Consider the following 27,064-nt stretch of genomic DNA (forward strand, 5'->3'; position numbering starts at 1 on the left):
CATAGAAGGGTAACGTTACAAGTAGAGAAGGCGGAAAAATTAGAATACAAAGAAAAATACATAATGAAAATCAATCCAAATTAAATAAAAATGTACGGGTATCTAACAGCAAGAAAACTGTATTTAGTCTTTTTTTAACTACTTTTTGAGATACAATATCTCGGTAACATAAAGAGCTAGAGAGGCGCGTTTTCTCAATTTATATTATTTTTTATCCTGTTTCTAATGGCGATTTAGCCAACTTGATTAGATTTCAAATACAAAAGTTACAACCTTTCAAAAATTGAAAAAATTACATTTTTGGTCAAAAGTGCAATTTTGGCAAATTTTTATTTTGCTCTATAAGGGTTCCAATGCACAGCAAATTTCTCATTTTTGTACAAGTCATTCCTTTCAAATGTATTAAACCAGGTTTATTTTCAAGAGAATGGAACAATAAAACAACATTCTAAGTTACACTATAATCACTGAAAAATTACTATAATTACTGGAACAATCAGTTTTCGAGTAATAAAAAGTTTTCAACTTAAAACTAACTTAGTGTTGAGCTAAATCATTTTTTTAACACATTGTTGGAAAGTTACTATTAAAAAACTTAAATATAGTAAGTAAAACAATACCAACCAATTATGTAGTAATACTTGGGAAACACCAGAAAAGCTTATTTTGATACTTTAACAAATTTACGCTTTATGTAGAAAAGTCTCTTATTATAAATAAATAGTAATTATTGTCAGTTAATTTAAAATACTGCAACACACTTTAATTCTTTGGAAGTACGGTGGGTATTAATAGATTCTTACTAATTAATAAAAGGCAGACTCTCAAATACTTATGTTAATAATTCTTCTAGTAATCAAACTACTTCAATGCGATGTTGTTGTAAACTATCAATTCCGCCACTCAACAGAGCTACATTTTCATCGGGTTCTGGTACTACTGTGACGTTTATGCTGGGAACTGGAACCTTCATTTCCAAACAACTGCTATGACAGCTCTCTCCTTCGTCCTCATGAATGTTCGGCATGGTTTTCATGTCGAGATGACTGTCAATTCGACTGAAATGTCCGCTGTCCGTCTTGTTGACTCCGTCCATATTGATGATGCATTCCTTTCTAAGGCCGTTTTTACCCCCAAACTTCATGTTGGGATGACTGTCAATTCGAGAAAACTCGTTTTTGTTTAAGCACTTTATATCGTGGTGGCTTTCCACTCGATGTGGTATTTTCATTTCGATGTGACCGTCATCGATAAACATAGAATCGAGACTAGATAGGCTGTCACTGGATTGGGTTCGTAGCGATGGGAAAAGACTCGATCTGACATGATCTGCAAATTACATTCTATTATAGCTAGTTTATAATTTAATCAATACACATCAAGAAAGCGTTTTTTGTAGTAACATTGATTAACAAGAAACAAAAGCTTTATATAGAATGAGCAAAAAGAAAAAAATTAGCGCAACCTGGAAGCAAGTACGCAACCGCATTTTAATCTTACCAGGTTTGACTGTGAGCAATTTACTAGAACTTTCTGTAAAAGAAATTTCAATCAATCACCCATTGTGCACCCTACATAGATTTTTCGGTTGTATTGATAGACGCCCAATACAAAACGTGTGCAATATTTTTTATTTTAGGGAAAAATAAATGAATTCCTTACCAGATCCATCAGCACATAACATAGCTCGGTGCTCATCCAATTGTCTGGCACTGCATAATGGTGTGTCCACAGGAATTGTGTTGTTGAAAACGGCATAATCGACTTCGTATTCTCCGGAATCCTTTTTGAAGGAGATTAAGGACTCAAATCTGTGACCCCATAGAATTTCTGAAGGTAAGTAACTGGACCTGGCTTGAGTTGTCATTCCGGTTGATTCAATAACACCCTCTATAAAAAATTAATTCTGTGTTATGAGATATACTTTGCTTATTAATAGTAGGTTTTCTAGCACTAATCAGTTTTGGAAAGAAAATCTGCCTAAATCGTTTCAAAACAAATTTTGACTAACAGTTCTGGATTGAATGATGTTTAGAGGGTCAATGCTACATGTTTCTCGGTCGTGTTCATCAGGGAACTTTTTGCCTTAAACGCATTTCTTCCTGATTTGAGTCTTTATGAATTAACTCTTTGTTCGAAATGGTTTATACGAAGGGATAGTTTATCCTATAAAGGTGTTATTTTGAAAATGTGGAGACCAGTCAAATGACCATGACCGACTGGTTGAAAGCCTCACAAATTACAGCTTTTCTACAGAGAGTCAGAACAACAGTTTCATTACTTTTCGCAAACACAAAAGAATTTAAATACCTACGCTTTTCCAGTTTTAAGTGTCAATAATTTATCATTCGATAGGCAATCAAAAAATAAGTTGACTTGCATTATGTCATTTCTCTAAAAGACGTTTCCTAAGGAACATACAGTCCTTTTTTTTTAATTTCTACTGAATAGTCTAAAAACTTGCTATTTACTACTAGGAATAGTCTTATAGTTCGTTTTCTCAGACTGCCATCCTGGTCGAGTGTCTGAAACTGGATTTCAAGAACTAAAAACAGTCCGGAAATCAAGACAAAGATTGTATTATGCATGAAACCCATTTTTTACTTTTAAAGATAATGACTTTACTAAGACTAAAGAGAGTCCAAAAGTTTATTTTCAGGACTTTAATTGGTGTACAACTCAATTTTCTGGACCGGAACAAGTCTAGAAGGAAATAAAATTTTCGGACTATTTCATTTCTAAAAATTAGTTCTTAAGACTAATATCGTAGCATTTGGTACCAAAATTTTTTACTTTTATTACTTTACTTTTTGACTTGAAGAAACTTGACTTTTGGAAATAGTCTTAAACTCGATTTTTCAGTCTTAAAAAGCACTAAAAACAGTCTGAATTTCTTAAAGATGCTACAATTTATTGCACCTATGAGTTTAGAAGTCAATTTAATAGTGAAGAAGCTTGAAATAACATTTTTAAGACTATGACAGTGTACAAACTGGCTTTTAGGCCTGATGAATCAAAAACTTTTTAAAGATAGTCTTGAAACTCGATTTGAGGCACTGAAAACAGCCTTAAAGCACTAAAAACAGTCTAGATTTTTAAGAAATACTCGAATTTTTAGCACTGAGGTGTCTAGAAGTCGATTTAACTGTGACAAAGCTTGGAATACCATTTTAAGTCTATGAATAATGTAAAAAATTGTTTTTTTAAGTTTGCTATGTCAATAACTTGGTGAAGATAGTCTTGAAACTCGATTTTCCAAGCTGAAAGCAGTTTTGAAGCACCAAAAATAGTCCAGAATTCTAAGAAAATTAAAAGCAAAGTAAAGAGCACGAAAAGTTTGTTTTCAAGATAATTTTCATGAATCTAATATCCATGTCCTCTATCTAAGACTATTTTCAAGACAGAAAATATTGAAATTTGTCTCAAAATTATGAAAATTTACTTCAAATGCAAATTTTAAGATTCTGATGTTACTTTTTCATTAGTTCATAGTCAATTTTTGTTGTTTAAGTCAATTTTTAAGGTTTAAATGTATGAATTTGTAGTCAAAAATTCTAGAGCAACTAGTTTGTCTAAAAATCAATTTTCAATATTAAAGTCTCTCGATTTGCATGAAAACAAACACAATTTTTAAGCTTCTGAAATCAATTTTTATTTTTTCTAAGTCAATTTTCAAAACTAAAGTCTTTCAGTTTGTCTGGAAACTATGAAAACTGGCTACAAACCAATTTTTTAAGTTACTTAAGTGAATTTTCCGTTTTCGGGCTTTGAACGTAATAACTGAATTATCTCGTAAACGAAGTTTTAAATCAGAATTTTATAAGAGGTAATTTCTTTTTCATCGTGAACAGTGAAATTAAAAAAAAAACTGTAATTTTTGAAAAATGAGAGACGTAACAGGCAAAACATTAAAACCATCTTCCTGTATCTACGGTACTGGAAAATTTTGGCAAACGTCATTCATAATGAGTACTAATTTCATAAGTGCTTGTTCCAAATTTGATCAAAATTGCTCCTACGGTTTGACAGTTATGACAAAAAAAACGATTTTTTAAACAGAAATTTGAAGGAATGTATTTTACTTAGAAAGCATTTTTCAGGAAAATGACATAATGCATGTCAAATTATTTTTTAATTGGCTATGGATTGGTGAATTATTGACATTTAAAACTGGACCACCCTGTATAAAAAACAAGGCGCAAAAAAAGACTTAAATTAGCATCTCAAAATAAGGTTGACAATAACCAAGACAGCTAATCTACTTCTTTAAAACTTTGTATTTCTTTTACAGATTAATTCTGTGAACACCCCTAAACATCCAGTTTACTTTAAAAAAACTCCAGAACTTTACAAAACCACCTTATAATAAGGGAGACACTATTAAACTTTGTTAAATACAGTTTGTTGCCTAAGAATGTCGCTGTTGTTACTTTCAAAACTATTTTGCGTTATTTTCAAATTATTGAAGAAAAAGTTTATGTTCCACAAATTTTTTAGAAACCAGAAAAGTGTATAAAGTAATCTTACCAAGTATCACAACAATTTCGAACCGTTCCCTAAGCAAATCAGTGGCGGACATATTGTACAAAGGTGATTTACTGTCGATCCGATGCACTACAGTGGTGGGCCAGATGAAAAATATTTTGTCTTCCTCCCCATCTCCACCAACCTACCACCAAAAATACAACTTTAACTTTGAGACTTTCAGACTTGACACTATAATTTTGTATAACAAAATTGGCCAGTACCTTTACCTTCAATTCAGTCTGAAAGAACGGCAAATGCTCTCCTTCTTTGGTAACTTTATGCTTGATAAGCTGAGCTCTGACGTGAGCTTCGATAATGTGACTCTTCCTCATATCACCAACCCTAAAAAATCACTAGTCACATTTTGGTCAAATGTTGTAATGCTCGTTTACCTAAACATTAAACAAGGCACTCCATCTCTATGACTAATCACAGCGTTTCTTGAGAACAGTAAGGTTTGCGTTCGCTTTTTTGGACGGGAAAGTTTGGCGAAAACCACGCCTACCATGAATGCTTGAATCATCACACCTGTAAAGAAAGATTCATCATCAAGGTCCAGTGGATGTTATTCAGAAAATTAATCACCTATTCTTGTCTGAAACTTTCTATTATAATAATTTTAGGAAATTCAACTGTAAATATGTTTGGGTAGTGTAAATAAACCCGGATGACTGTTTCAAATGTTGGATGTTTATAATAGAACATGCAAGATGATTTCTTTGACAGTCTAATGACGTCCCAGACATGAAAATCCCCTATTACATTTATGTTGAAAATAAACCTTTTATAATATACCCGGATGTTCGAACGATAAGAATGTTTACTGTTAATTCAATTTAAAACTTCAATTTTACCTGCTATCGCTTGTAGACATAAAATAAAGATAGCTTCCGGACATTCTTCCGTAGTGGCGCGAGTACCAAAACCTATAGTATGTTGAGTTTCCACACTGAAGAGAAATGCAGTAGTAAAACTATGGACACCAACTAAACAGGGTTGAATAGGTTCAGTGCCATTCTGAGTTGGAAAAAAATTACATTAATAATTCAATCACTTTGAGCTGTACGGTTCCTACCAGACTTGATTCATCCAAGTTTAAATCTCCATGGGTAAATACGATTAACCACCAGATCACAGCGAATAAAAGCCAAGATAAAAGGAAGTTCATAGCGAAAACTAGTAAGGTCCATCTCCATTGCGCGTCCACTAATGTTGTAAATATATCCTGTGAACAGATACGCAAATCAAGTAAATAACAAATGCGTCCAGTTGCAAAGTACCTGTAAGTACTTTCGTCTTCGTTTTGCCACATTTCCCTGCACCACGTTACAATCACCATGTTTAAAAACAACCCTTTTCCTAATCCGTCTAGCGTTGAATCGGCTTTGTCTGTATCTGAAAATAAAACAATCACTTAATTAATTAATTAAGTGCAAAAAAATCGGTATAGACTTTCATCAAATCCTTTCAAGTTTCTTATTATTTGATATAATTAACCGTAACAACAACAATAATAATTATTGTTATTTACCATTTGAAAACATATTCTGATGACTAGATTCTTTGTTTACTACGTTTTGAATTATTTAATATCACAGACAAAAACTTACTGAAACTCAGCGTACTTCCTTTCGTCTGCAAGTTTAGTGAGTTTTCGCTGATCACAATAAGCGCAATTGCACTGTGTTGGTTGATTTTGTTGAACCACGCAATATTTCATTGAAATTTGATATAAAATCACCGCAATTGTGGTGAAAAATCAGTAATGCAGTATGACGAACATCGAACACGGAACTGGTGTTACAGAACAGCGTCCGTGTGACTTTGTACAGTAAAATAACAGTTTATTGTTTATTTGTTAATGAGCTGCATGTTGATGTAAGTTTAATTGTTTTGGCGTATATGGAGAATGTGTCGTAGTGAAGAAAGCTTCAAGACGATACATTTGGTTTATCAAAAAGAGAAATAGTGGTTTTACGAGTATGGTAAGTGTACATGTGCAGTATTTGCGTAAAACAGTTTGTGATTGGTCAACAAAAAGCAGCAAGCTGAAAGCTAATCATTTTTACTTTCCTTTTTAATTCTTTTAACCTAATTTTGTAACTAACCTAACTGCCTATGCTGAGGCTTATTTTTATCATTTGGTTTAAAATGATTTAACTCTTTAAATGTTGATCAGATCAGTTGAAAATTGCTCAATTAAACCGGTTTATAAGAAAGGTAGACGAAATAGGAAATTACAGATCAATAAGCATCCTTCCAGCCTTTTCAAAGATTTTTGAATTGGTTCTACAGTGTGGTCCAGTTTTAAATGTCAATAATTCACCAATCCATAGCCAATTAAAAAATAAGTTGACATTCATTATGTCATTTTCCTGCAAAGTGCTTCCTAAGGAAAATACAGTCCTTCAAATTTCTGTTAAAAAAATTGTTTTTTTTGTCATAACTGTCAGACCGTTGGAGCAATATTGATCAAATTTGGAACAAGCACTTTATTACAGTCAAAGACCCAAAACTAACCCAACCCAACTTAAAAATTGTCTTGGAAACGGAAAATTCACTTAAGAAGTTTAAAAAATATTATTGTAGCCAGTTTTCATAGTTTCCAGACAAACTAAAAGACTTTAGTTTTGAAAATTGAATTAGAAAAGATTAAAATTTCAGAACCTTAAAAATTGGGTTTGTAACCAGTTTTCATGCAAATCGAGACCCTTTAATACTAAAAATTGACTTGTAGACATAAAAACTACTTTTTCAAGAATTTGTTACTACAAATTCATACATTTAAACCTTAAAAATTGACTTGAACCCCAAAATGTGACTGAACTAATGAAAAGTGACGTCAGAAGCTTAAAATTTGCATTTGAAGTAAGTTTTCATAATTTGAAGACAAATTTCTAATATTTTAGTCTTGAAAATAGTCTTAGATGCAGGACATTGACATTAGATTCATGAAATTTATCTTGAAAACTAACTTTTCGTGCTTTTTACTTTGCTTTTCATTTTCTTCGAATTCTGGACTATTTTTAGTGCTTCAAAACTGCTTTCAGCTTGGAAAATCGAGTTTCAAGACTATCTTCACCAAGTTAATGACATAGCAAACTTAAAAAACAATTTTTACATTCTTCATAGACTTAAAATAGCATTCCAAGCTTTGTCACTATTAAATCGACTTCTAGACACCTCAGTGCTAAAAATTCGGGTATTTCTTAATAAACTAGATTGTTTTTAGTGTTTTAAAGCTGTTTTCAGTGCCTCAAATCGAGTTTCAAGACTATCTTTACAAAGTTTTTGACTTATCAGGCCTAAAAGCCAGTGTGTCCACTGACCATAATCTTGAAAATGTTATTTCAAGCTTCTTCACTATTAAATTGACTTCTACACTCATAGGTGCAATAAATTGTAGCATCTCTAAGAAATACAGTCTGTTTTTAGTGCTTTTTAAGACTGAAAAATCGAGTTTAAGACTATTTCCAAAAGTCAAGTTTTTTCAGTAACAAAAGTAAAAAATGTTGGTACCAAATGCTACAATAATAGTCTTGAGAACTAATTTTTAGAAATAAAATGTCCGAAAATTTAATTTACTTCTAGACTTGTTGTCCAGTCCAGAAAATTGAGTTGTACACCAATCAAAGTCTTGAAAATATACTTTTGGACTCTCTTTAGTCCTAGTAAGGTCCGTTCTAGCATTAAAAGTCAACTTTTATACCATTAGTAGTAAAAAATGAGTTTCATGCACAATACAATCTTTGTCTTGATTTCCGGACTTTTTTTTAGTTCTTGAATGCTAGTTTCAGACACTCAACCAGGATGGCAGTCTGAGAAAGCGAATCATAAGACAATTTCTAATAGTAAAAAGCAAGTTTTTAGACTATTCAGTACAAATTTGGACTTTCACAAGTCTATTCCTAGATTACACACATTACATTTCAAAAAATCTAATTCAAACATCTACTAAACGTATTATAAGATTTTAAAACGATCTAGCTTATATAAATTTGCACTTATTGGAGCCGATAAGCATGTAATAATAAAATAAACATTACGATCATTCTACAAATAACTTATGGATGCGATCACAGAACATTTTCCAAATTGGTTAAGCTGTGCCAAAAAATGCTAAATTACCTGGACCAAGTATGTGACCAAGCTTCTTCTCCAGAATACGTTGCTCTGCTGGCCAAAATGGACACTTGCGAAAGACATCGTCTTAGTCCTGCATTCATCAAGTCGACACTCAACATTATTCACTTTTTTACTTTACTATATGGTTCAGGTAAATCCTAATCCTTCTTGTATTTTTAATACCAATTTACAGCTGGTCCTCCGTAACATATTCCATGCACTAGTTAGGCAATGATAGATTGAAAAAAGCTGATTATTAAATCTTCCAGCTTAGTTGCAACATATAGTGTCAAATTTCATTTGAGATTAAACAGCACAGTTCAGTAAACAACAAACGGTCGTAGATAATTACTATAAGAAATTATAAAGTTAAAAATACTTTCACGTGTTCCAAATAACAACGACCGCGTTAATAAAAAGTAACGCTTTATATCACTTTTTTGGAGTACAAAAATCAGTAGAATTTAGCACAAACTTAATAGAGAACCGTTATAGCAGTACTGAACCAATCACATTATAATATGCGACTAAATATTGTAGTGGCGCGACTAAACGACATTCCAAAAAAAAAAATTGGCCATGTTCCGTGCTCTATTTTAAAGATAAGACGTGTTTATGTCTGGATTTAATTTATTTTTCATTTAGCCGGGTTATAAACATACAAATAAGTGGTGCAATCGATTATGGTCAATAACTTTATACGGTACTCTTGCAGTTTTAACACAAGGTTGCAATCAACTGAAATTCAGAACAATTTTCGATAATTTGGTATAAAAAAATTGTGACTCATTAAAATTACATTCAAACTACTGCGTATATTATGAATCCCGGAAATGTGATTTTAATCATGATTTGCTACGACTGGTAAAGATTGGTTTTACGTCATCCACAGTGACACATCATTTCTCGTAAATGTATGTAAATTGATGGTTTTAACGTTTCTTTTGGTGAAAAAAGGAAGAAAAGTTGTAAAAATTAGAAAACAATTCGTTAATTAAAGTTAAGAATTTTCTAAATAACAAGAACAGAAACAAGAAACAAAAAAAATTTTTTTCTTAATTGTCAGAATCTTATGTGAAAAATTACATATGTAAATATTGTGATGTTTTTGACACATATATGGATATTTTAAATCAAATTTTATATTTTTAAGTTAAGTCAGGTTAACATTTCTGTTTTGTTTTACTCAAACAAGCACAAAAATTGTTTCGTTTATTAATTTACCATTTTTAAACTCTATTGACTATTTTAATTTAGAAGAGGTAAATTAAAACTTTTTTAACATAATTCTGAGTCATTCAAGGCAGATCCTGCGTATTCTTCTTTCAAATTTATATTCTGAAATTATATTTGTGCGAAAATATCTTCAGATAGTGAATTTATAATAGGTACTAATCTTGATCAAGGTTTGTTATTCTGTTTCACATGATCAGATAGTGGTGTCATGCACTTTTTTTTAGATCATTAAACTGTCTCAGTTCAACTACGTATATTTGTCTAATGCGCCACAAACTTCAATCATAAATATGTCAGTGATGACTAATATAAACCTAAAATGTTTCAATTAATGGTTTAATCAAATTTCCTACCTTGATAAGGTAAAATACTTCCGCAAAATTTAAGCAAACAATTCTCATTATAAAAATCTGCACTAAATTTAAAGATAGATGTTTCGTGGCCATGTTACACTTACCAAGGAAAAATTTAAAAAAAAGTACTGGACAACCTTGTTTTGATATTCCGCGTGCACCTGACACAATAGTAATTTTCACGAGCTGGAAAAAATCACTGAAAACCAGTTAATCGATTTGGGTGACATTGTCGTATTAAGGTTATTTGCACTTAAGTACAATATTGATGATCACATTATGTAAATGCAATATTATCGGTCTTCTGTACAAATATATAGCTGTTTTTCAAGCATTTATGCGCAAAGTGGACCCTCATACGCGATAATTTAAAAATACTAGTTAATTAATTGCTATTATTTGTGCCAAAAAAACGAAAACTAATGAGCTACGAAATACATCATATTTTCAAGTTTATTATTATTAACTTGAGGCCGTCACTGTTTTCTTTCCAGAATTTCTTTATAGCTGATTAAGTACTCTGAAATTTTAAAACAAATTTAGGTGAAAACAGACAATGCAAATCGGTTTTTAGGCGTTAAAATCCCGTAAAATACTGCATTTGTTGCCCGTGTACATAAAGTGAGGAATAAATTAGATTAAGACCTAGTATTTAGTGCATAAACAAACGTTTTGTTCCTATTAGTTTTTAGAAGTAACATGTCCATTGAAATTATGTTTTAAGAAATTTTTTTCATTCATGACAAAGACCACTAAAAAGTACAAAATGCATGTCTAATTTAAAATTCATCTTTCAAAAAATGCTCAGAAATGTACCTTATTTTTTCAATTACCACCAGTTGACATTTAAAAAATCTCCCTCATATGTCGGTTTACAACTGTTTTTGAGATATCGACATTAATGATATTGACACAGCAAAACGACTTGCATGTTACTATGACAGAGTTGTATTATAAAAACTTACACTTTTTGACTAGTCAAATTTAGAAATGTTGCTGACTGATTTATCCCAAAAAATAAAGATATTGTTCTATCTCAGTCTAGTTAAGAGCTATGACACTCCAAAATGTAAAAACTTCGGTCGTCACACAACTGTCGATATCTCGAAAACAGCCCCACTATTTTGGAACACCTTGTATTATATACATTACACCATATTACATTTGTTTCTCAAAAAATACACGTTTAAAAATAATAAAATAAGTACGATCCCAACATTTTTCTGAATTTTTATGTAATCAGACTTCCGGTAAATGTAGAGAAAATGTTGTTTATACCACATGCGGAAAGAGTCTTTTCGGCACTTGATAGTTTGTTCAAACTCCGTGAAAAAAGTATCACTTTCCGCACTTATTAGAAAACAAGTTTTTGTCATTTTAACTTCATTAGAGATGCATATTTTTGACGCGTTTAATTAAACTCTTACCTGTTCCAAACGTGATTAGGTAAGTCTTTGGAACCATTTCCAATTGACAATCGAATACGATTGAGTGATCCCAACAAACTATTATCCGATCGTCGCCTGTCCAGTTTAGAGGGGGCTGATATCTGATTGGCTGGTAATACCAAAGTTGGAGCTGAACGATTCCCTGAACAAAATCAGTTAATGGTTATCATTGTGATTTAAATCAATTAAAAGTGAAGTAATAAGCGAAAACGCAATCAAGTTTAATTATTGTGATTCGAAGTTAATTATTTTGTTTTGGTACACCAAAATAGAAAGAATGTGATTCAATTCAATGTTGGAAAAATTGAGAAATTGAGAGACGGAGCAATATAATATTTTTTTCTGACAACAACAAAGCTTTTTTTATTTTCTCAAAATTTTAGAAACAACTTGTTTGTCAACATTACGAAAGTGTCAGAGTACTGTATCAAAACACAAAATAAAATACATTACTTTATAACCCTATTAATGTTATTAATAAAAGTTTGATTTAAATCTTCCGTATCAGCGGAATTAAAGTCCAAATCAAATTAAATAAAACAATAATATAAGATTAAATCAATAAAATTTTGATTTACCCTTTAAAATGGTTGGATTATAAAATGAAATATAAAAATCTTATAACCGGTTTAGTCTAAGCGGTCGTAAATTTGTCATACATTTTAAATGTTAACTTACCTAATAACCGTTGTCGTTGAAACCCATTTCTTCCATGTTTCGTAGTTTCATTCTCAATCTTCACCGACTCTAACAGTTTCTGCCCTAAAGTGTCCCGATTAGGGTCCTCCACACTAGTATTGTTATTAATCATATTGACAGTGACTTTGAAGTATAATAAAACTTTTTCTATACTAATACAATAGTATAATTATTAAAAAAATCACAGGTGTCGCTATAAGCGTTAACTTGAAATTATCACAGATTCGCTTCTTATCCAAAATTTATATTAGTAGTTGTGTTTTGTAGATAGGAACTTGGTCTCGGTTATTTTTGGCGGGCCGATTTCTCTGAAACGAAAAAATTCTTTTTAGAAGCGAAATTATTAATGTTGGGCAATAAAATCGGATTATTTATTTTTATGTCCGATTTAAAGTCGTAATATGTTTACGCATCTAATCGCGATACTTTTATTAATACGCGAATATGTAAACTGTATATTAAAAAGCGGAAAAGTTGGGTTTCCAGAAATAACTATACAAGATTTTACATGATATTTTAATTTTAAATTTACGTATATTATCAGTTAATTTTATGTATTTTTAAAGTGCTAAACGCTGACTGAAAGGGTGTAGAATGCGGAAATAGCACGTTTCCTAACAAGAGCGTAAAGTAGGTTTTTTACACACGATGACTGGATATGCATATCAGGCAGGTAAACAAAACAAGACACTTGAAGTTTGTCATAAAATATAATGTTTACTTTTACTTTTTAATATTCTCAAATGTGAGTTTTTATATTGATACTGAAATGATTCTTGCACAAGGTCAAAAACTTATTTTTAAACTTATCATAGCTTAATGCTATCTCTACAGCACCTGAACAATGATTTACAACAGATCAAGTCCAGAACCGAACTTGTTAATTAAATATATATTTTTTTAATAACCAATAAAATTTAAATATTGTATTGTAAGAAAAAAAATGCAGGTTGGTATTTAAAAATTACTTTTGACCCTAACTGTCTCTAGAGATTCTTATTTTTTTAATTCATTTCGTTTAGTTAAAAAAATGTTTGGAATAATTTTAATTGATATTTTTTTATTTTACTAACTCGTTAAGTTTTACAACTACACTGATTGAGTAGTTTAATGATTAATTATAACAACTTCACAAGGATCGCAAAACACTGAAAAACCCTCACCTGTGGCAGACCAACACCTTTTGTTTTTAAAAGAGACCGAAAAGTATGCTTTCAATTTTACAACTAACCTTAATTAGTATTGTCTTTATAAATTATAGCCTCTCTACTACGAACAATAATGATTAACCTTATTTAAGTCGATTTTAATTTATTGTCGTATTGAAATGAATTAAACGATGTTCTTTCTAAGTCGATAATTAGTAATTAATGCTATAAAATAATCTTATCGATAAATTATAAAAAAATTCGCAGTGTGCTGTTATCTAAGGTTTGTCATTTTAATTTAGGTGGACCATAGTCCAGACTTAGACAAACATGTCAGAACGGCCATCAAAAATAGGACATATACAGAAAGATTTTTTTTATGTTTTACCTATACTTGCAATTATTTTTAAATTTAATTTTCTCATATACAGCCATAAATCACTATTCGCACAGTGTTTCAAATGTAAAGTGTCGGCAAAACACGTTGCCAAACGATTAAATTTCTAGTGGCAAGCATTTGAAAATATTACGTGAAACACGATATGCATTTTTTTAATATTCGGTTTATTTGTGGTTTTCTAAAAATACATCAATATATACAATTTTCCTTAGTCATTTTCTTATACTTCTATATTGATAATAAAAATCAAAGTTTACTCAATTTTGATCTACAGATTCAAGACAGTAGAAAAAGGCATTTACTTTTTAATAGCAATACAATTTAATTACATTATCAACATTTCAATTTAGTGAAGATTACATGAACCGTTACACTGAAAATACTTTTACCTAATATACAATATATTTAAAAAAAAATAATTTAGTAATTTTTAAGAGAACTCGTTTGGGTTGTTGAAAGTGAATAAAATTGAACAATAAACCGTTAAAATTGCTAAAATACCACCGTTACTTAACAGTTTACAACTCTTTTGATACTGCTTCAAATTGGGTTAATCACCAACACAATGCCGGTGTTGCCAACTACAAAAAGATTATTATCAAATAAATATTCACTGTCCTGCAAATATTTGTATGTCAGGAATCTCATGCATCAAAATACACTGAAAACATTATTTGTTTTCCCTTGTCGACACGTGAACTAACTGTTATTAGCACCGTTTGAGGTCGTCAGGAAACGTACAATCTATAAATCGATTAAAAATCAATCAGTCTTTTGCAATTTTGTAAAAATTACATAGATGTGACAGAATTATGTTCCTGTTGAAGTATTTATATGGTTTGCGTTGCCACAGGAATTTTAGTTCATAAATTAAATTACATTCCAATCTAAAACACGTACGACACTTTGTTATAACTGTGGTTCAGAATGTTTTATGTAAGCATGGGTGTTTCAAAGTTATTATTCATACTTTTGACAAAAATGATCTTGACGATTTCATCTGATTGATATCTTATGATCAACTGTCAATTGTCGTTGATTTCCTATGTATTAGTTGGAAACTTGTACATGTTTCAGGTAAATCATCTTCAGAAGATGGGAGATTTGTTATTGCAGTTTTCAAACACATTGTTTTTAAGGCATCCGTATCAAGTCCAATCTAAAAACTTTTTCTTCTTGAGAAAAATTTTCTACAATATGCTTCTTTCTGGAAAAAAATTCTTGGTTTTCTAGGACATGCAATTTTGAAAATTTGTTCTAAGTGCTTCAGGTTCTTCCAAGTATGTACATTTCAAATGGTTTTCAGCCATATTCAAAACGAGAACATCCTATTTTTTTATATAAAGTAGTTTTTACATAATTTAGCAAGTGAACATCAAAGTAAACCATTCATCAATCCGAAGAAGGTCTTATAATTTTTTCTGAAAGTGTTTTAGCTCTTCAAACGCTCTTTTTATACATTTTTTGCATCAGATCTACCTAGAACACCCTCTATTAGACTGCTTCCTGTATGAATTCTGCTTATTAACTATAAGAAATTCAAACCAAATTTTACCTACATTATTATAGCTTTACCTTTGAATCCATGAAAATGGTAATATAGTAAATGAGTTCTATTTTTGCTTATTACAAATAAGCATTATTATGGAAAATTCTATTGCTAGAGCGGTTTGTTAGAAGCAAATTAGCACTTTAATAACTACACAGTTTTTTTATTGTTTCGAAATAAAACACAAACATTAGCTATTTACGTTACTAGTTAGAAAAAGAACGATTATATTGTACGATTCCCAAAATCTAGTGTTTTTCGTGTTTCGTTAGTTTTTTTCCTAATTTTGACCTTATCGTGTTTTTGACAATATTAATAAAGAAACTGATTTTATTGTAGAATAAGTGTAATCAGATCTTCATTGATTTTGGACTAATTTAACCAATTAACTTACTTTCTAAAGTTACTAATTTATACATACAATTACGTCAAGTAGTAAAAAATTAGGAAAAAATTTTTATATTTTAAAATCATCATGGATATTAAGATTAAGAAAAGTAATTTATATTTTGCTTATAAATAAGGTTTATTTTAGCTTATTCTTATCATCATTAAATGGAAAATTACATTGCAATAATGATTTTTTCAAGAGATTTCGAACTTTTTTCACTGGATTTCATATTTTACGCCATTAAAATGTGAATGTAGAGATCGAAAACATGTTTTTGACGTCCACTGTACCGGGTGACCCAATAAGACTGTTCCTCGACCATATCTCGGGAACTGTTCGTCGTATGATTTGGGGTAAAACGTAAAAAATTTTTTAGGTAAATCGGTTATGATGAATTATTAGAAAATATTTTCAAGTTCTAAAAATGATCACCAGAGGCCGTAACTAACATCTTAAATTTTTAAGTTTCATATTCTATAAATTTTGCACAATAAACTAGAGTTTTTTTTCCTCATTTTTAAAGCGAACCAATTTATCTATCATTTTCGTAAAAAACAAATTTCTGTTATTTCAAAAATAAAGATGGCGTGAGGTGTTTAATTGTTTTTGCAATAACCTGCTTTAACTTCTTAACGGTTTGACCAATTTTAACAAATTCGGTATAGTTCAAAAGAGCATTTCTTGGGCAATAAGAATCAAGCAAAATATAGTTAATTTAGTTGAATCTTTCTGCGCCAGGGGGCTACTTTTGACACCATGACTCAAATTCCAAAAAAAAATAAAAAAAAAACAAATGGAATGATATGACTTTTTCTTTATGAAAAAGTAGCCAAATAACATCCAAATAGGCCAGTGAAAACCGTTTTTCAAATTCTCGTTTCTAACCTGAAATATTGAGAAAATGAGATTATGAGATATAGTCGAGGAACAGTCTTATTGGGTCACCCAGTACATACGGCTTCAATTTGCATATTAACAATGTGCATTATTACGGCCAAACCCATTAAAATCCTGATTTGTCGGTAGCTAATTTGAACTTTATCGTCATGGCAATATTCAACTAAAAATGCATGACCTTAAAAACGTATTATATTTTAGCTGTTTTAACAAGGCAGAAAAAGGTTTCTAGAAAGAATATAAGTGGTATTTTTTTAATATTAAAACCTACTAATAATAGCTAAGGTACTACTTATTTGGTAGAACCAAGCCTAAGACCAGGCAAAAACCTTTTATTTCCTACCAATAGACTTATTACTCACTAAAGTAATATTTAAAGTTCTACCTGGATAACAAATTAACATAACAAAAAATACGTTTGTTATTTTTTTGTAGGCTTCAATGAACTTACAAAACACGGGCAATGTATCAATCATCAGATGGGAAGTTAGCCAATAATAATACAGAGTGTTCTCACAGCAAACTACCTACTTTATAAACTAAATATTTAGATCGATCGATACCGAATCAGTAAATTACCAATAAAATGGACTTTCACGTTTTCGTTTATGAGAAAAACAGCTTAAACAATAGAAAGTCACTTTTTACTTTAACACCTACATAAACAATTAAACTTTGCTATAATAGGCGTTGTGTCGTAAAAAGAACCTTCGGACATTTATTAAAGGCAAATCGGAAATTCGTCACCACTTTTACACTGAACAAATCTGCATGTAAAATACCGAAGTGTTCAAAGAAAATTGACCGGTTGTATTAGTCATCGTCTAGTGGATCTGGTTGCGCATTTTTAATGTAGGTATACTGGCAATGACCTTCGATAAAAATTCTCTGAAAACTCTATTTTAACTATAATTGCCAAACAATTATTATGCAATAAAGTGTATCCTAATATTTATATCAAAAAGTTTTACAAAACCAATTAATCCAGAAATCTGGACAGTGTTAGTTAATCAATATTTACTAAACGTGTACCAGTTTTTCGAATGATCCATCAGAGTTAGGAAACAGTATTAATGCCTTGTCTGATACATTAATCTGTTTTGTACATTCTTTAACTACCCTATAATCCCTACATCTTCTGGGAAATCCTAGGTACTTAAAAAAATTATAATTTGAGATTGAGGAAAAATACATAAGCTTTTAAAAATTGATTTTGTATAACGTTAAATATGAGGAATTACGTAGAATAGTGATGATAGTTTCAACATGACTGCTATACAGAATAACAGTAAGATTAGTATTATCGAAAAGTACAATGGAACGAGTAGTGTTATTTACATAGAAACAATAGTCTACGATTAATACAAACTGGAGCTTATGAAGAAACAAAGTTGAACTTTGACAATTCTACTGATTAGTTATATAAAATATCGTGGTTTCTCATGATTTTCATAAATTTTAGGAAGTTTTCTTTTAACACACAAAACAATTCTAAACTACTGTTTTTTACTTGTTGTTTTGTCACAATTTTATATTGAAGAAACAGGGTTACATCAACTGAAATTAGTAACTATGATTCTGAAAAACGCTCTAAACCATCGACAAAACAGACTACACGTTAAATATGTCTTCTAATCTGAGCGATAACTGAGTTACAAATTATACAGGATCGGTGGAACTAATGACACATTTAACAGAAAATATAAGGTAAATACGATTTTTTTTTGTTTCTAAAGAATAAACTACCTCCACGGATAATACCCTCAAGTTTGGCGGAATAGACTATCGAATATAATAAATTTGTACAAAACTTTTGCTTTTTGAGTCAACTTAATCTAAATATTTTCCTTGGAAAGCCCTTTGGAACAAAAACGTAAATCTAACAAACTTCCGAAGAATGAATTTTTGAACTTTCCTCATTTGAAGTTTTTTCTCCAATTTTATAAAATCACCTACATACCTACATACCCTTGAGTTGATAGCTGTATTTTTGTTCTTTTGACACTTTTATCTTCTTGTCTAAATACTGCTTCTTCCATAAATGCTCTGCTATTTATATACGTTAACTTTCCCATTTAACCAAATATCAAAATTCACTTTGATTCAATTCAATCTCATCAATCCTCCTTATCTTCCTCTTACTGAAATAGACAATGTTTTAAATTTGTTGTTGTCATTTTAGTCACATTTTGTAATATTTTCTTTCGTAAACCAAACCGACGCCGCCTTTGGTTTTTTCCTAGTGAAGATAACATATGGCGACAGGAAAAGTATACAAAAAATACATATTAATGTAATAACTCGCTGTATACATACAAAAATATCATAATCTCCCGCCAATTTCCAATTAACTCAATGAGTATACCAGATCGAATATTGCGTCAGTGGGATGATATGATTTCGGTTATTTTAAGAAACGATTTACCATAGCAGAACGTCACAGAAATTAATTAATCTTCAGTGATTGTCTATCATTCATTGTTAAGAGTTTAAAGCCAGGAGTCGTTAAAACTGAACACTATCTGAGATTTTAGTTTCATCTTCAGAACATTCTAATTCTATATAATTCCTGAACTTTCAGATTGTTTGGTTACCACTTCATAAATAAATACACAATGTATTTCGAGTGTAACAAGTTGTAGGCAATTGCCATGGAATCCATGACTGTGATAATCAGGAACTGCATAATTAACCACGATCTCCATTTTGAATATTGTTTAAGTGGGGTGGCTATTACACTCAGTTAAAGGCAATTTTACAATTATTAAATTAAGCTTATATCTGGCTAGTAGTTTTTTCATGTAATTGGGTAGCTGATGTAGCAAAAATGTTAATAAACGTTATTAAGTTGATGATTTTTTATGGCGCCCTGCATCTCAATTTGAAACTCTAACTTTCTGAAATCTCTCCACCTTTATGTTTGTTTTGTTTCTAACAAAAATTGTGAAGCAAATGTTGCAGCATTGGTTATATTGATTATACAGAGGTTGCTCCAAAAAAACATGTGTTAAACACTCTAGAGGAAACTCTGTACTATATTTGTTTGTTTAGTTTTTTCTGTTTCAGTTTTGTAATCTTTAAATAAGATCTTTTATAAATGAACGACAATTATTAGTTCTTTAACTTTCTGTCAATGCATTCTTGTGACTCTCTAGAACTAGTCTACCAGATTTACTCAAATACTGCACATGTAGACTTATTTTACCATAAACTAAAAAGCTGTTATCAGACTTGTTCTTATGTAGATATTTGCAGGTTACTGGTGGTTTGGTTTTACTATTTTAGCGTTGTTCTATAAGATTGTCAATTTTTCATTGACATTAAGATATAAAAGGATATTGAAGGACATTTGATGAAAAACTTGCACTAAAAACCAATAAACTTGACTAACTAAAATCATTTTGCTATTGATGACATAAAAGCATTTCGAGAAAAAAAAATTGGCAATAACGTGTTTAAATCATTATTATTAATGTGTATACAGAGTTGTTGTGACTTCTGTACGCTCGTTTTTCACCACGAATGATGTTCAAATATTTGCATTAATAGTATTTGTATAAGCAAATGTTTCTTCAACTTTTTACGACGATTTTAAAATCTACGAAGGTCGTTTTGTTTATGTTTCTTAGAAAACGCTATACTGTTGATCTATTGAAACCCAAAGAAAAAAGTTATTAGGAGAGCCAAATTGGACGTTCATTGCACGGGCCAGATGGTAATTAATGATTTACATGTTTTTTACATCACTTTTTTACCATACACTCATTTACTCCAAAACTATTTTTATATTTTTTAAGATTATATCAAATAAGGATGAGGTTGCAAATTAATTTGCAAACTGTTTAAATCATTAAGACTTTGTCAACTAAGTTGACACTCATTGTCATCGATTTGTAACACTGACAACCAAGAAACATTACACACAACTCATTTTTCACAATAATTAAGTCTTTTTCTGCGAAAAACTAGTCACATTAATTTTAATTTGTTTCAATTTGTTTGCAAATCAATTTTTTTCATACCTAGACATTGTGAAAAATGTATCAGAGTATCAGTTGGCAACTGATTTAGAACTATCACACACACTATCTATGCCAAGGTACTACGTGTGAAATTTCTAAAAATATTTTCGTTAAGGCCCCTGTTATAGAGAAATAATTGTATACCAGCCAAAACATTTTCAATGTCTAAATATAGGCTTTGCAAGAAAGTACTGTTACATAAATCGTCTGTTGCAAAAATTGAAATTTTGAGAATTTTATTTAGTGAAAAGTATTCAACTTTCTACAATTGTTGTTATATTGCAGTTTAAGATAAACTACAATGAGGAAACGTACAGATTCAAGGTAGTCAAGGAAGGTTTTTAATTAAAAACACTTCTTATTGTTCTGAACCAGAGATTCAAAGGTAAATGTCACGAGTGCCGGTAATCGGAACTCAATGAATCCACAAACAACATCATTAAACTAATAACATTTGCTACCAAATTGAAAAACTAAATTTAACACGTGAAAGTCGATGACACCGCAATGTGAAGCATTTTCGTTTGAAGAACGAAAATAAAGCAGTGTCATTTGTTCAAGGTAATTCCCAGTGCAAAATCAACACTCTGTATCACTTTTTGATTAAAATAACTTTTATTATGACCGTGTAACGAAAGTAAAATCGTACAACAAGCTACGCTGGGTACTCCCCTATGCAAATATGGAAAACACATGATAAGGTTGTTAAACATTTGCAAAACTTACCGTTTCTAACTAAAAATTAATCCAAACGCACTTAGAAAAAGTTGTGTAAAATGCACCCTCAAGTCTCTTTGTACTGATTACAACCACTTTTTAACACTTGAATCAGAAAACACATTTTGAATAGCGGTTCGATTGTAAGATGAAATAGAACGTGTTCTACACGAATCAGCTACAACCGTTCGTTCTCTGTTCAGTGGTACGCGAGTACTAATTTCAGAATCGTCGACCGACATGTTTTTTAAAAGTTTGATAGATTACACGGTAGTACTGCTTATAGGGGGAGGTCGTAACATGTATTTCGCTTTTGGATCCAACACACAGATTTGTAGCGTGATGTTGGACCGGATAATGTTAAAGGCCACAGAACGGATATTGATTTAAACTCAGTAAAAAGTTTATTTATGTTAAATGGATTTGAAAATAATATTGAATGGTTAAGAAAGATTCATTCATAAACTGGGTGCTGTGGTCAGATAAAATGCTATAAACACATGATTTTTGATTTTATTATTGAAAGAAATGTTTCCAAAATTGACATAACAACTCAATGCGGTTAATTTTTTGAAAATTACTACTACTAAAGTCTGATTGGAATCTTGTGACCAAGCATCAAATTACGTCACATCATCAATTTGGGCAGACTGACAAATGTGTCACATACTACAAATTTTTCTCCATCTTTGTCTAGAGCATTCATTTGCAATAGTTCTCTCTCTTTTCAGCTGTATAAATATATCCCTTTTGTTGAATTCCCATAAAAAAATTTAATTTTCCATATTTAAAATACATTATTATTCTAACAATTAGGGTGCAGCAGCTTTGCACTCTTTTGGCTTTTTTAAGCCGGAAATACACGTTACAGTCTTCTGGAGATTACTTTTTAAATTTACTGTAAGATAACTCTTGGCATGTACCATCACCAACAGACTTGGCGTATACGACCGGCTTTATATAGAGCCAAAGTGAAAAATAGAGTAAAACTATTTAATAATACAATATCAAAACGAAATAAGTGTAATCCTCCATTCACCTAGTTGTGCAGAGTAATATCAACTAAAAAAAAAACAAAATTTAATTCTTTGCAGTAATTGCAAGTTTGATTGTCACATTTGCTTAAATTAACGTTATTGTTAATTATCAAAAAGTATAAAACATCCAAATTTTGTATATACAGGGTGGTCCAGTTTTAAGTGTCAATAATTCACCATTCGATAGCCAATCAAAAAATAAGTTGACTTGCATTATGTAATTTTTCTGAAAAACGTTTCCTAAGATACAGCCCACCAAATTTCAATTTAAAAAATCGTTTTATAGTGTAAAACTGAACATTCAAGACTTGCGAGAGTCCAAATTTGTACTGAATAGTCAAAAAACTTGCTATTAACTAACTAGGAATAGTCTTATAATTCGTTTTCTCAGACTGCCTTCCTGGTAAAAACTAAAAACAGTCCGGAAATCAAGACAAAGATTGTATTTTACATGAAACTCATTTTTTGCTATTAAAAATAATCTAAAAGTTGATTTCTAAGGTTAAAACTAACTTTACTAGCACTAAAGAGAGTCCAAAAGTCTATTTTCAGGACTTTAATTAGTGTACAACTCAATTTTCTGAAACAAGACTAGAAGTAAATTAAATTTTCGGACTATTTTATTTCTCAAGACTAATATCGTAAAATTTGGTACCAAATTTTTTTACTTTTATTACTGAAGAAACTTGACTTTTGGAAATATAGTCTTAAACTCGATTTTTCAGTCTTAAAAAGCACTAAAACAGTCTGAATTTCTTAGAGATGCTACAATTTATTGCACCTATGAGTGTAGAAGTCAACTTAATAGTGAAGAAGCTTGAAATGACATTTTCAAGACTATGGACAGTGTCCAAACTGGCTTTTAGGCCTGATAAGTCAAAAGATAGTATTGAATCATCTTAAAGCACTAAAAACTAAAATACTTGAATTTTTAGCACTGAGGTGTCTAGAAGTCAATAATAGTAAAAAAGCTTAGAATGATATTTTAAGTCTATGTAAAAATGTAAAAATTGTTTTTTTAAGTTTGCTATGTCAATAACTTCGTTTTTCCAAGCTGAAAGCAGTTTTGAAGCACTAAAAATAATCCAGAATTCTAAGAAAATGTAAAGCAAAGTAAAAAGTACGAAAAGTTAGTTTTCAAGAAAATTTTCATGAATCTAATGTCAATGTCCTGTATCTAAGACTATTTTCAAGACTAAAATATTGAAATTTGTCTTCAAATTATAAAAACAGTTCAAATGCAAATTTTAAGCTTCTGATGTCACTTTTTATTAGTTTAGAGTCACTTTTTGGTGTTGGTCAATTTTTAAGGTTTAAATATACGAATTTGTACTCAAAAATTCTAGAAAAATCAATTTTTAATACTAAAGTCTCTCGATTTGTATTAAAACTGGTTACAAACAATTTTTAAACTTCTGAAATAAATTTTTATCTTTTCTAAGTCAATTTTCATAACTAAAGTATTTCAGTTTATTTGGAAACTATGAAAACTGGCTACAATAAAATTTTTTAAGCTTCTTAAGTCAATTTTTCGTTTCCAAGACAATTTTTAAGTTGGGTTGGGTTAGTTTTGGATCTTTGAACGTAATAACTGAATTATCTCAGAAACAAAGTTTTAAATTAGAATTTTATAAGAAATAATTTCTTTTTCATCGTAAACAATAAAATTAAAAGAAACTGTAATTTTTGAAAAATATCCAAACACCTAGAAAATAAGACAAAAACATGAAAACCATCTTCCTGTATCTACGCTTCTGGAGAATTTTGGCAAACGTCATTAATAATGAGTATTAATTTCATGAGTGCTTGTTCCAAATTTGATCCAACGGTCTGACAGTTATGACAAAAAAAACGATTTTTTAAAGTGAAATTTGAAGAACTGCATTGTCCTTACATAATGCATGTTAACTTATATTTTTTGATGGGCTATCGAATGGTGAATTATTGACATTTAAAACTGGACCACCCTGTATAATAACGGAAAAACGGTGACAGGTATCAAAAAACACAAAAATGCTTCTTAACTAACTAGACGGTTGTTTATATGTGAAAAATTTAGAATTTACTCAAAATTTTAGAAAAAACTGGACAGATAACATATTAAAAAGCTCGAAAACTTTAGCAACTTCATCTATTTCCTTTCCTTCTAAACTGAGTTAATACTAAAGCAAGTAAAACAGGAAAGAGGAGAAATTATAAAGCAATTGATAAAACAAATATGTAGTAAGTAAACAGAAAGTCAGCTCAAAACTCAAAAAAAAACTTGTTCTAAGAAGCAATAGCAGAAAGTTCTGATAACTATCAAGCAATAAAGAAACCGAAAAAAACTGGTTATCAAAGACAATATAAGCCTAAAATGAACAACATGCGTGAGGCAATGAAAGAAAATGTTTATAATTGTGTGAGTATAAGCAAAAACCGACAAAATCAGACTTAAACTCATACGAAAAAAAAATTAATAAGGAATATAGAAGAAAAAGAAAAAAATATTTAGACAGGATTAACAAGAGAGACAGATGTAACGTTATCGGATGAAAAAAATTGTTTCTTAACTATCATCATGGTGTATCCCATGATTTTTAAGTTTTTTTTTTGGTGCCAAAGTGTTACTGATATAATATCTAAAAGATAAATGTACATTTTTTATCTACCACAAAATTATAGAGAATTCTTCCATTAAAAAGTTATCTATATGAAATAACAATAACATCAATATTACTAATTGGACATTAATCGATCTTCGTTTGATTAAATTTCCAAGAAAACTCACATCCTGGCTCACCTTAGTAGTGCTAATCACGTGTACGTTTCAACTATACCACGTGCAAGTCTAAATATAAAAAGCATCATTTGAGGACTATGCCGCGATAATTCTAGTTGTCTGTATGTTGCACTCTTTTGTTGTCATCGTTCATTATTCCCCAATTAACCAATCAATATCTGTCAGATGCTTATAAATATTGCAGGATGAGGATAAACATGTATTGACCTATATTTTTACAGGGGGCCGTTTCTCAAAATTGCATACTATAGAAGTGTCCAAAATTATATTAATTTGATTATTAAAAGGTTACTTGTTAATAACTTTGGAACCTTAACCGGTGCAAAGATTCTGGCTGTTGGTGTGATAGTCCAACATGCTAAAAGAGAAACTTTTGGTAAAACCCTGGTTGAATAGAGCAAATATAGAGATCGATGGATTTTTATAAATCAGTGTGATACTGAAATAGTTCCAAAAATGCCGAAACTTTGTCACTGCTACCAAGTGTGATGCAATTTTAGTGCGTAATATGCAAATAGCCTTTTTTTGATATAAATTACTTGCGTAACTAATCAATGTGTAGTCAAGTTTGCATCAACCAGTCCAACAAACCACAAACTTAGAGACTTCATTTCATTATGAAGCGTTTTAATTTTGTTATTTTTTTTCTAGTGTTATATTTTATCGGTAAGTTTTTAAGTTTATTGTTCAGTTGTGTCAAAACAGTTTAGTCATATGATATTTAAAATTGCTGAATCGTATTAAAATACTCTGCTTTCTTAGAAAAGCCACACAGTTGTCCAGACCTCATGCCCTATCTTTTTCTTTCAGTTACATTAAGTAAAATATAATTGTAATTATGCCACTAATGAATGTCAATCATCAATGCAGTGTTTTCCTAAATCAGCACTATTTGTAGCTTGTTAAATAATTTGTATAGTCACTATAAACTGTTTTTTTTTTAGGTTTGTATTTACATTTCACGATAGCCGGCACCCAAGATGCAAATTATGGAGGTAAAACAGATATTAGTTTTATCACAGTGTATTATCAAAACCAACATGAAAATAATAAGTGACAATTTTCTATTTCGTTTTAGATTGGCCACATTTGTTATGTGCAGAATACAACATCCAGGACAGATATAAAGATGGTCACATTCAATTCAATAGTCTGTCAAAGAAAGTGGTTCTTGGTACTCACATTGGTACTTTGTGTTTTAATTTAACTAGTAAGGAAGCAGGAAGAATTACCAGTCTGGGACAATTCAGCAAATTGATTGAAAAGTTATAACTTAGTGATTTTTAGTATCATATTGTACATTTTTTCTTACTCTCGCAAGAATTATTGGTTTCTGGTAATAAGTTTTTAAGTTGAAACGTGTTATAGACGCATTTTAACTATACATACACATTTTTTGAAACAATTTCTTGTGCATATCATAATAAATTGTTATTTCCTAGTTTTTAGAATTAAGTAAGTAAACTGATAGTTATTGTGTTATTATTCACTATAAGAATGAGGTAATGATAAACCAACAACCTATACATACAAGTCTTTTATATTACAAAATAAATAATGAAACCTAATTTCTCTTAAAGCATCAACAATAATAAATTATTCTAGAAAACAAGTCCAGTATCCCTCTGAAAAATTATCAATTGTCAGGAGCTATTCCTTCTAAAACATCTTCAGCTTCCTCTCTAAGATTCTCCACTTTTTCCAACAGTAGCATCTACACAAAACACATATAC

The 27,064-nt window shown here is 30.4% G+C and overlaps 2 protein-coding genes and 1 long non-coding RNA gene across 14 annotated transcripts in view; 1 reads left to right on the top strand and 2 right to left on the bottom strand.

Moving 5' to 3' along the window:
• Positions 1-446: 446 nt before the first annotated feature.
• Positions 447-21,845, bottom strand: LOC145740250 (G protein-activated inward rectifier potassium channel 3-like). 6 transcript variants are annotated; one of them, XM_081995672.1, is made up of 12 exons: positions 21,522-21,845; positions 12,368-12,696; positions 11,669-11,831; positions 5,808-5,922; positions 5,603-5,752; positions 5,382-5,544; positions 4,920-5,055; positions 4,749-4,869; positions 4,528-4,669; positions 1,663-1,890; positions 1,501-1,533; positions 447-1,329 (listed from the first exon to the last, which is right to left on the bottom strand). In XM_081995672.1, exons 2-12 carry the CDS (start codon positions 12,498-12,500, stop codon positions 857-859), a joined length of 1,857 nt encoding a protein of 618 aa, XP_081851798.1. In that variant the 5' UTR covers positions 12,501-12,696; positions 21,522-21,845; the 3' UTR covers positions 447-856. The 6 variants fall into 6 exon arrangements, with proteins under 6 accessions (XP_081851798.1, XP_081851799.1, XP_081851800.1 ...); XM_081995673.1 differs by having other exon boundaries at positions 4,755-4,869; positions 21,522-21,844; XM_081995674.1 differs by lacking the exon at positions 1,501-1,533 and having other exon boundaries at positions 21,522-21,840.
• LOC145740267 (uncharacterized) lies at positions 6,281-26,864 on the top strand. Of its 3 annotated transcripts, none has more exons than XR_014181379.1 (3): positions 6,281-6,405; positions 26,276-26,326; positions 26,410-26,864. It is a non-coding gene; the product is annotated as an uncharacterized LOC145740267 (long non-coding RNA). The 3 variants fall into 3 exon arrangements; XR_014181378.1 differs by having other exon boundaries at positions 6,309-6,512; XR_014181377.1 differs by lacking the exon at positions 6,281-6,405 and adding an exon at positions 25,443-25,997.
• Positions 26,856-27,064, bottom strand: part of mus301 (mutagen-sensitive 301) — a 178,741-nt gene continuing 178,532 nt past the window's right edge. For all 5 annotated transcript variants that reach the window (XM_081995656.1, XM_081995657.1, XM_081995659.1 and 2 more), the window contains one exon: positions 26,856-27,045. In XM_081995656.1, coding sequence (XP_081851782.1) covers positions 26,968-27,045 — 78 coding nt within the window. In that variant the 3' untranslated portion in view covers positions 26,856-26,967. The remainder of the gene's footprint in view (positions 27,046-27,064) is intronic.

Source organism: Ips typographus, linkage group LG1, assembly GCF_016097725.1.
Source record: "Ips typographus isolate SLU linkage group LG1, UJ_Ityp_2.0, whole genome shotgun sequence".
In the NCBI taxonomy this organism is placed as follows: Eukaryota; Metazoa; Arthropoda; class Insecta; order Coleoptera; family Curculionidae; genus Ips; species Ips typographus.